Source organism: Pygocentrus nattereri, chromosome 18, assembly GCF_015220715.1.
Source record: "Pygocentrus nattereri isolate fPygNat1 chromosome 18, fPygNat1.pri, whole genome shotgun sequence".
Classification (NCBI taxonomy): Eukaryota; Metazoa; Chordata; class Actinopteri; order Characiformes; family Serrasalmidae; genus Pygocentrus; species Pygocentrus nattereri.
Genome location: NC_051228.1, coordinates 4,859,698 through 4,869,632, shown reverse-complemented (window position 1 = coordinate 4,869,632; position 9,935 = coordinate 4,859,698). Strand labels below are relative to the sequence as shown.

The 9,935-nt window shown below is 42.4% G+C and overlaps 2 protein-coding genes across 2 annotated transcripts; both read left to right on the top strand.

The window, feature by feature from the left end:
• Positions 1 to 385: 385 nt before the first annotated feature.
• Positions 386 to 1,397, top strand: LOC108433234 (trace amine-associated receptor 13c-like). Its single transcript, XM_037547460.1, has 2 exons — positions 386 to 460; positions 564 to 1,397. The coding sequence occupies exons 1-2, from the start codon at positions 386 to 388 to the stop codon at positions 1,395 to 1,397; spliced, it is 909 nt and encodes a 302-aa protein (XP_037403357.1).
• A 5,639-nt stretch (positions 1,398 to 7,036) lies between these two features.
• On the top strand, positions 7,037 to 8,056 carry LOC108433231 (trace amine-associated receptor 13c-like). Its single transcript, XM_037546987.1, has one exon. The coding sequence runs from the start codon at positions 7,037 to 7,039 to the stop codon at positions 8,054 to 8,056; it is 1,020 nt and encodes a 339-aa protein (XP_037402884.1).
• Positions 8,057 to 9,935: the final 1,879 nt, after the last annotated feature.

The window sequence follows — 9,935 nt, the reverse complement described above, 5'->3', positions numbered from 1 at the left end:
ACTTAAGAGCTGTTGTCCTGTAATAGCTTCTGTCCTAACTTCACGCTTAACTGAAGTTGCCATAACAACAAAGCAGATCTCAGACTGAAGAATTGTCTGTAATATGGCCGCTGGTTCCCTTGACACAAATATGAAGTCGATTTGTTATGACCTTCTGTAATGATGGCTCCTAAAGAACAGATCACTGCTGGACAACGAATATGTGCAAACACTTCACGCTTCATTATTATCATAATTAAAGGGAAAGTAATGCTGCAAAATGCTACTTGAGTGATGGGGACGAATTAGCTAATCATATGTCAGTGGGAGGGATCATACTTAGCTATAAAAAAGAATTTCAAGAGGGCAAATATATCAATACATGTGGTAAAATCATCTGGGCCAGATGATCACTGAGGATCAGATTAACATGTCCATCCAGTACTGCTTTCCTGGCGTCAACTCATCGTGCAGAAAGGAGGTCCGAACAGGTCCTGCTTATATATTTCTGTTTATTGTTCTCTCATGTGTTCACTGTGTTTCTGAACCTGCTGGTGATCATCTCCATCTCTCACTTCAAGCAGCTCCACATCCCCACCAACCTGCTCATCCTCTCTCTGGCTGTGGCGGATCTTCTTGTGGGGCTGTTTGTTATGCCTGTAAAAATAATGGAGCTTATTGACTCCTGTTGGTATCTTGGAAAAATCGCATGCTCTGTTTCTCCAATAATTTATAATCTGTCCATCTCAGCATCTCTCTGTAGCCTGGTTTTCATTGCAGTTGACCGGTACATTGCTGTCAGTGACCCTCTGCTGTACTCTATGAGAGTCACAGTTTGTAAAATGTCTGTGTTCATCATCATTGGCTGGTCTTTCTGTTCATTTTATGTCATTATCTTTTTGTACACTAATGATCACCTTCTTCTGTCTCAGATATCCAGTGAATGTTATGGGGAGTGTGTCTTATTCGTCAAATATTCCTGGGTGATTATTGACATGGTTATTTGTTTTCTAGCCCCTTGCTCTGTTATACTGGTCTTGTATGCAATCATTTTTACTGTGGCCAGACGTCAAGCTAGAGCTGTTAGAGCTGTGAAAAACGGTGCCTCAAAAATACAGAGAGCCAAACCTTCAAATTCTTCTAAAACCAAAGCAGCGAAAACATTAGGAGTCATCATTTTTGTTTATCTTGCTTGCTGGATTCCGTTTTATGTAACTTCTCTGTCAGTTGAAAGTGTCACTTCTTCATCCATGGTGTGGACTGTGTTTGGATGGCTACTGTACCTTAACTCCTCTGTGAATCCACTAATATATGCCATCTTCTATTCATGGTTCAGAGAATCACCTAAGTGTATTTTAACCGGTAGAATATTTGAATCATCGTCTTCAAGGTTTAATTTGTATCCAGAACGTTTTTAACTTCAGCTGAAAAAAACAGCACTACTACACAGCTCACTTCATTTCCAGTGTACCACTACCCAACAAATAGGCTTTATGAACAGTTTAAAATAGTTAAACAAAAGTTTCTTCATGTTAGAACTCATAAATAACAAGAACCACTGTGACATGTTCTTTCTGATTTAAATGAAAATTGTAAAGGTTGAATGCTGAACATAAAGTGAGTAACCCACATGATCTGAGGTTTAACAATAGTCATTAATGTGGGGTCACTATTTGGCAAGCAACAGCCTCTTTTTTATATGTAATAACATTTTAGTAATGTTTTTTAATGCGTTGATGACCTTATTAACCCCTTAACAATCCAGGTTTATTTTGTCCAAAGGCTTATTATTTAGTAACTACTAAAAAATAATGGAGCAATTCTTTACGTTATAGGGTTAGGGTATAGGCCCATGGCTTGTTAAGGGGTTAATAACTATTCATGAAGAATTTTTACCTTAATTAACCATTTAACCACTTAACCATTCTTAATTGATTTATAAGGGCAGTTTTCTAGTTATTTGTACTAATAATCTATAATATACTGCACGACAGCAGGGAAATAGAACTGTAATTTCAACCAAGTCATACATGTAAGAACCTGGAACAGAATATGATCTGGTCTCAGATATGTATGTACAACTTCATTCTGTGTGGCCCTGAGACTAATTTTAATCACTCTATTAAAATATGCACAGCTCATACTCCTAAACTGCCCTAAAGCTTTGTAACCTTACTTACAGAGAAAAGAGTAAAAATTATTTATTTCAAATAAATGTTTGATTCACATATGTATTTTGAGGTCAGGGATCAGCACCTTGATCAAACACAGTTGGCTCAGGGCCTTCCATGCTTCAGGACCACAGAACAGAGTGGACAATTTATCATCATTATTTAAGAAAACCCCCTTAATCCAGATAGGGCTGTGGTAATAGTCGGGCAAGAAGAGATATCCCAGATGACCTTGTCCAACATCCTACAGCTCATTCTGGGGGATCCCAAGCCACTCCCCAGCTACTTTTGAAATAAAGGTTTGTTTTACTTGCATATGTGTTTGAAGATCAGGTCACCAGAGGCATTAGCACCTTGACCAAACACTGTAGGCTTAAGGCCTTCCATGCTTTAGGACCACAGAACAGAGTGGTTAATGCAGAGGTGAAAATAATAGTTGGAGCTGCAGTGAATTTGTGAGATAATGAGGCATCTCAGACGGGTCACACGATTCCCTGTTTAAGCAAACACATGACATGACTCATAAGAGATTAAGACGGGACAATTGAAAAAAGCACCAACACTGATTGTTCACCACTAAGGAGCTTCAGGTGTTACAGCTGTGATGAATGGTGTCTCAAAGAAACATGGAGTCAAACCGTCAAGTTCTTCTGAAACCAAAGCTGTGAAAACATTGGGAATTCTCATTTTTGTTCATCTTGCTTGCTGGATACAGTTTTATGTGAGTTCTCTGTCAGTTGAAAGTGTCACAACTGTGTCAATAGTGTGGACTCTGTTTGAATGGTTGCTATACAAGAACTCCTCTGCAAATCCACTGATTTATGCCATGTTCTATCCATGGCTCAGAGAATCAGCTAAGAGAGTTTTATCATGTGGAATATTTAAATCTTCTAGGTTTAATTTGTGTTCAGATCATTTTATCTTTAGCCGATGAAACCATTACTACACAGCTAACTTCATTTGCAGGGTACCACTTTACAATAATACTCATAAAGGGCTTATGAGTAGTTTAAAATGAAAAGGTTGAATGCTGAAAGTAAGATGAGTAACCCACACAATCTGTGGTTTATTAGTAGACATGAATGTGGGAATGTGGCGTCTGGTGGCCGGCCAGCCCACGTAACCCGGCCCCTGCAGCAGAAACTAGCTTTTCGTACATGGAAAGTAACCTCACTGGAGGGAAAGGATCGGGAACTTGTGCAGGAGGTTGAGAGGTACCAACTAGATATAGATTGGCTCACCTCCACCCACAGTGTCGGCTTTGGAACCAAACTCCTGGATAGGGGTTGGTCTCTCTCCTACTCAGGGGTTGCACAGGGTGAGAGGCGCCGGGCGGGTGTGGGGATACTCACAAGTCCCTGGGCTGATGAGCATGCAGTTGGAGTTTGTCTCGGTGGATGAGAGGGTCGCCTCAATGCGAATTGAAATCGCAGAGAGGAAAACCTTGACTGTTGTCTGTGCTTATGCACCAAACAACAGGTCAGAGTATTCGGCCTTCTTGGAGCGAGTGGGCGGGGTTCTAGAAAGGGTCCCGCCTATAGACTCCATAGTCTTACTGGGAGACTTCAATGCTCAAGTTGGCAATGACTGGGAGACCTGGAGCGGCATGATTCGGAAGAACGGCCGGCCCGATCTAAACCCGAATGGTGAATTGTTATTGGACTTCTGTGCCAGGCATGGATTGTCCATAACGAACTCCAATTTCAAACACAAGGATGTTCATAAGTGTACATGGTACCAGAGCTACTTGGGTCAAAGGTCAATGATCGACTTTGTTGTCGTTTCATCTGACTTGGGACCACATGTTCTGGACGCTATGGTGAAGAGAGGCGCTGAGCTGTCAACTGATCAGCATCTGGTGGTGAGATGGATCAGACGGCAGGGAAGACTGATGGTCAGATACGGTAGGCCCAAGCGAATAGTGAGGGTGTGCTGGGAACGACTGTCGGAGGCCCCTCTTTGGAATGATTTCAACTCCCACCTCCGGGAGAGCTTTTCTCATGTGCCGGAGGAGGTAGGGGACATGGAGTCTGATTGGACCCTGTTCAAAACCTCCACTGTGGAAGCTGCCAGGCGTAGCTGTGGCCAAAAGCATGTGGGTGCCTGTTGGGACGGTAACTCAAGAACCTCCTGGTGGACACCAGTGGTGAGACAGATCATCAAGCTGAAGAAAGAGGCCTTTAGGTATTGGTTGGCCTGAAGGACTCCTGATTCAGCAGAGAGATACCGACAAGTAAAAAGGGTGGCAGCTGCAATGGCGGCAGAAGCAAAATCCAGGGCATGGGACGAGTTTGGTGAGGCCATGGAAAAAGACTTTTGCTCGGCCTCAAATAGGTTCTGGACAACTGTCCGGCGGCTCAGGAGTGGTCGGGGTAGCTGCGCCCAAGCTGTATTCGGCAAGGGTGGAGAAACTCTGGCTTCAAATGAGGATATTGTCGGTCAGTGGAAGGAGCACTTTGAGGAACTCCTTAATCCGGGAGACGTGCCTCTCTTACGGGAATCAGGGCCAGAGGCTCCTGGGGTGTCAAGTTCCATTTCCCTGGTGGAGGTCAATGAGTAGTTGGTAAGCTCCTCAGTGGCAAGGCACCAGGGGTGGATGAGATTCGTCCAGAGATGCTTAAGGCTCTGGATATTGTGGGGCTGTCGTGGCTAACATGCCTCTGCAATATTGCATGGATCTCGGGAACAGTCCCCTTGGACTGGCAGACTGGGGTGGTGGTCCCTATTTCTAAAAAGGGGGACCAGAGGGTGTGTGCCAAGTATCGGGGTATCACACTGCTCAGCCTCCCTGGGAAAGTCTATGCCTAGGTGCTGGAAAGGAGACTCCGACCGATAGTTGAACCTCAAATTGAGGGGGAACAATGTGGATTCCATCCTGGCCATGGAACAATGGACCAGCTTTTCACCCGCTCACAGATTGTTGAGGGGGCATGGGAGTTTGCCAACCCAGTCTACATGTGTTTTGTGCACTTGGAGAAGGCTTAGGACCGTGTTCCTTGTGATATCTTGTGTGAGGTACTCCGGGAGTATGGGGTGCTGGGGCTACTACTCCAGGCCATCCAATCTCTGTACTCCTGGAGCGAGAGCTGTGTCTGCATACTCGGTATTAAGTCAGACTCTTTCAGTGTTAGGATTGGACTCCGCCAGGGTGGTGCCCTGTCCTCCACCCTTGTTCATGATATTCATGGACAGACTGTCAGGGCGTAGCCGGGGTCAGGAGGGCATTATGTATGGGTGGCGGGCCACATGCTATGCGATAGAATGATGTGCTTGGTCATCCGGGAGGAGCTCACAGTAGAGCCGCTACTCCTCCGCATTGAGAGGAGCCAGCTTAGGTGGCTCAGGCATCTGATCCGGATGCCCCCTGGACGCCTCCCGGTAGGGGTGTTGAAGGCATGGCCTACCAAGACAAGACCCTGGGGTCGTCCTAGGACCCGCTGGAGGGATTATATCTCCAAGTTGGCCTATGAGCGGCTTGGGGTCCCCGGGAATGAGTTGGATGAAGTTGCGGGGGACAGGGTCATCTGGGATTCTCTGCTCTCCCAACTGCTACCGCGACCCTATCTGGACTAGCGGTCAACGATGATGATGATGATGATGAATGTGGGGTCACTATCTGGCAAGCAACAGACACTTCACTTTTATATGTAATAAGAACACCTTATGACAGTTTTTAAACTCTCATAACCAATTTATAAGGATAGTCTTATTGTAAAGTTTTTCAATTTATAATTTGTTATATACTGTACAAGAGTAGAGAACTGCAGTATCTATTAGGGAGAACAGAGAGAGTATAGACTGCCGAAGGAAGGTGCACTACCCTGTTGCTGATAACTCATCTGGCTTTTTGATGATGGAACTGTAATTTCAACCAAGTCATTGTGTTTCCCACATATATACGTATATATATATACGTATATATATATATATATATATATATACACACACACATCGTCTGAGCCGCTTCTCCTTCTGGGTCGTGGGGGGTGCTGGGGTGCTGGAGCCTATCCCAGGGGTCATTGGGTGGAAAGCAGGATACACCCTGGCCGGTCCATCGCCGGGCAGACAGACACACACACACACATATATACAGATATATAATTCAAAGAGATAATATTTAAAGTACTATAAATCTTCACATTCTGCTTTCTGGGGCCAAATTCGTATCTCTTTGTCTTACCTCAAGATCTGACAGGTTGAGATAAGATTTTTCACAAATTCGTATCTCAGAGGCAAATCTTATCTTACTAAAGACTTATCTTACAAAACTAAAGCGCGATAAACTGAGTGAAGAACATTGCGGCAGAGCTTTTTGCTGTGTATCAGAGCGTCGCCGCTCCATCCTTACTATTTAATTTCCCAAACTCTTTAGCTGAGCGCGCTAACGTTATTCCTCCTAATAAACAGACGCGTGTTCAGCTCGGCCTCCTCATTATTATCTACTGTCGCTGAGATGTTTTATCTGATATTACTATTATTCTGCGTATCACTGCATGAAACAATAGAAACAGATGATTAAAACAGAACTAAAGACACTCTGGACTTAGTCTTAAACTTAAGAAAATATTTAGATTATTTTGGCAACTTAGGATATTTTTTGTAATATGGCCGCTGGTTCCCTTAACACAAATATGAAGTCGATTTGTTATGACCTTCTGTAATGATGGCTCCTAAAGAACAGATCACTGCTGGACAACGAATATGTGCAAAAACTTCACGCTTCATTATTATCATAATTAAAGGGAAAGTAATGCTGCAAAATGCTACTTGAGTGATGGGGACAAATTAGCTAATCATATGTCAGTGGGAGGGATCATACTTAGCTATAAAAAAGAATTTCAAGAGGGCAAATATATCAATACATGTGGTAAAATCATCTGGGCCAGATGATCACTGAGGATCAGATTAACATGTCCATCCGGTACTGTTTTCCTGGCGTCAACTCATCGTGCAGAAAGGAGGTCCGAACAGGTCCTGCTTATATATTTCTGTTTATTGTTCTCTCATGTGTTTCTGTGTTCACTGTGTTTCTGAACCTGCTGGTGATCATCTCCATCTCTCACTTCAAGCAGCTCCACACTCCCACCAACCTGCTCATCATCTCTCTGGCTGTGGCGGATCTTCTCGTGGGGCTGTTTGTTATGCCTGTAAAAATAATGGAGCTCGTTGACTCCTGTTGGTATCTTGGAAAAATCGCATGCTCTGTTTCTCCAATAATTTATAATCTGTCCATGTCAGCATCTCTCTTTAGCCTGGTTTTCATTGCAGTTGACCGGTACATTGCTGTCAGTGACCCTCTGCTGTACTCTACGAGAGTCACAGTTTGTAAAATGTCTGTGTTCATCATGATTTGCTGGTCTTTCTGTTCATTTTATGCCATTATCTATTCGTACACTAATGATCACCTTCTTCTGTCTCAGATATCCAGTGAATGTTATGGGGAGTGTGTCTTATTCGTCAAATATTCCTGGGTAATTTCTGACCTGGTTATTGGTTTTCTAGCCCCTTGCTCTGTTATACTGGTCTTGTATTCAATCATTTTTACTGTGGCCAGACGTCAAGCTAGAGCTGTTAGAACTGTGAAAATTGGAGCCTCAAAGAAACACGGAGCCAAACCTTCAAATTCTTCTGAAACCAAAGCAGCGAAAACATTAGGAGTCATCATTTTTGTTTATCTTGCTTGCTGGATTCCGTTTTATGTAACTTCTCTGTCAGTTGAAAGTGTCACGTCTTCATCCATGGTGTGGACTGTGTTTGGATGGCTACTGCCCCTTAACTCCTCTGTGAATCCATTAATATATGCCATCTTCTATTCATGGTTCAGAGAATCAGCTAAGTGTATTTTAACCGGTAGAATATTTGAATCATCGTCTTCAAGGTTTAATTTGTATCCAGAACATTTTTAACTTCAGCTGAAAAAAACAGCACTACTACACAGCTCACTTAATTTCCAGTGTACCACTACCCAATATTATAAAGGCTTTATGAATGGTTTAAAATAGTTAAACAAATATTTTTTCATGTTAGAACTGATACATAACAAGATCCACTGTGACCTGTTCTGTCTGATTTAAATGAAAACTGTAAAGGTTGAATGCTGAACATAAAGTGAGCAACCCAAATGATCTGGGGTTTAACAGTGGTCATAAACGTGGGGTGACTATTTGGTAAGCACCTGCCTCTTTTTTACATGTACTAACATTTTAGTAATGTTTTTTAATGTGTTCATGACCTTATTAACCCCTTAACGATCCAGGTTTATTTTGTCCAAAGGCTTATTATTCAATAACTACTAAAAATAATGGAGCAATTCTTTACGTTATAGGGTTAGGGTATAGGCCCATGGCTTGTTAAGGGGTTAATATCTATTCATGAAGAATTTTTAACCATTCTTAATTGATTTATAAGGACAGTTTTCTAGTTATTTTGTACTAATAATCTATTATATACTGCACGACAGTAGGGAAATAGAACTGTAATTTCAACCAAGTCATACATGTAAGAACCTGGAACAGAATATGATCTGGTCTCAGATATGTATGTACAACTTTATTTTGTGTGGCCCTGACACTGATTTTAATCACTCTATTAAAATATGCACAGCTCTAACCTAACCTAAGCTCTAACTTTAATATGTAACCTTACTTACAGACAAAAGAGTGAAAATGATTCATTTCAAATAAATGTTTGTTTCACATATGTATAAGGTCGTCAGGGATCAGCACCTTGATCAAACACAGTGGGCTCAGGGCCTTCCATGCTTCAGGACCACAGAACAGAGTGGACAATTTATCATCATTATTTAAGAAAACCCCCTTAATCCAGATAGGGCTGTGGTAATAGTCGGGCAAGAAGAAATATCCCAGATGACCCTGTCCAACATCCTACAGCTCATTCTGGGGGATCCCAAGCCACTCCCTGGCTACTTTGGAGATAAAGGTTTGTTTTACTTACATATGTGTTTGAAGATGAGGTCACCAGAGGCATTAGGACCTTGAGCAAACACTGTAGGCTTAAGGCCTTCTATGTTTTAGGACCACAGAACAGAGTGGTTAATGCAGAGGTGAAAATAACAGTTGGAGCTGCAGTGAATTTGTGAGATAATGAGGCATCTCAGACGGGTCACACGATTCCCTGTTTAAGCAAGCACATGACATGACTCAAGAGTTTAAGACGGGACAATTGAAAAAAGCACCAACACTGATTGTTCACCACTAAGGAGCTTCAGGTGTTACAGCTGTGATAAATGGTGTCTCAAAGAAACATGGAGTCAAACCGTCAAGTTCTTTTGAAAACAAAGCTGTGAAAACATTGGGAATTCTCATTTTTGTTCATCTTGCTTGCTGGATACAGTTTTATGTGAGTTCTCTGTCAGGTGAAAGTGTCACAATTGTATCAATAGTGTGGACTCTGCTTGAATGGCTGCTATACAAGAACTCCTCTGCAAATCCACTGATTTATGCCATGTTCTATCCATGGCTCAGAGAAGAAGCTAAGAGAGTTTTATCATGTGGAATATTTAAATCTTCTAGGTTTAATTTGTGTTCAGATCATTTTTATCTTTAGCCGATGAAACCATTACCACACAGCTAACTTCATTTGCAAGGTACCACTTTACAATAATACTCATAAAGGGCTTATGAGTAGTTTAAAATGAAAAGGTTGAATGCTGAAAGTAAGATGAGTAACCCACACAATCTGAGGTTTATTAGTAGACATGAATGTGGGAATGTGGCGTCTGGTGGCCGGGCAGCTCACGTAACCGGCCCCTGCAGCAAAAACTAA

Coding starts and splice junctions, on each gene's coding strand:
- LOC108433234 (XM_037547460.1), top strand. CDS start 386: ATGATCACTGAGGATCAGATTAACATGTCCATCCAGTACTGCTTTCCT. Junction 461..563: donor ACTCATCGTGCAGAAAGGAG/GTCCGAACAGGT, acceptor CACTTCAAGCAG/CTCCACATCCCCACCAACCT.
- LOC108433231 (XM_037546987.1), top strand. CDS start 7,037: ATGATCACTGAGGATCAGATTAACATGTCCATCCGGTACTGTTTTCCT.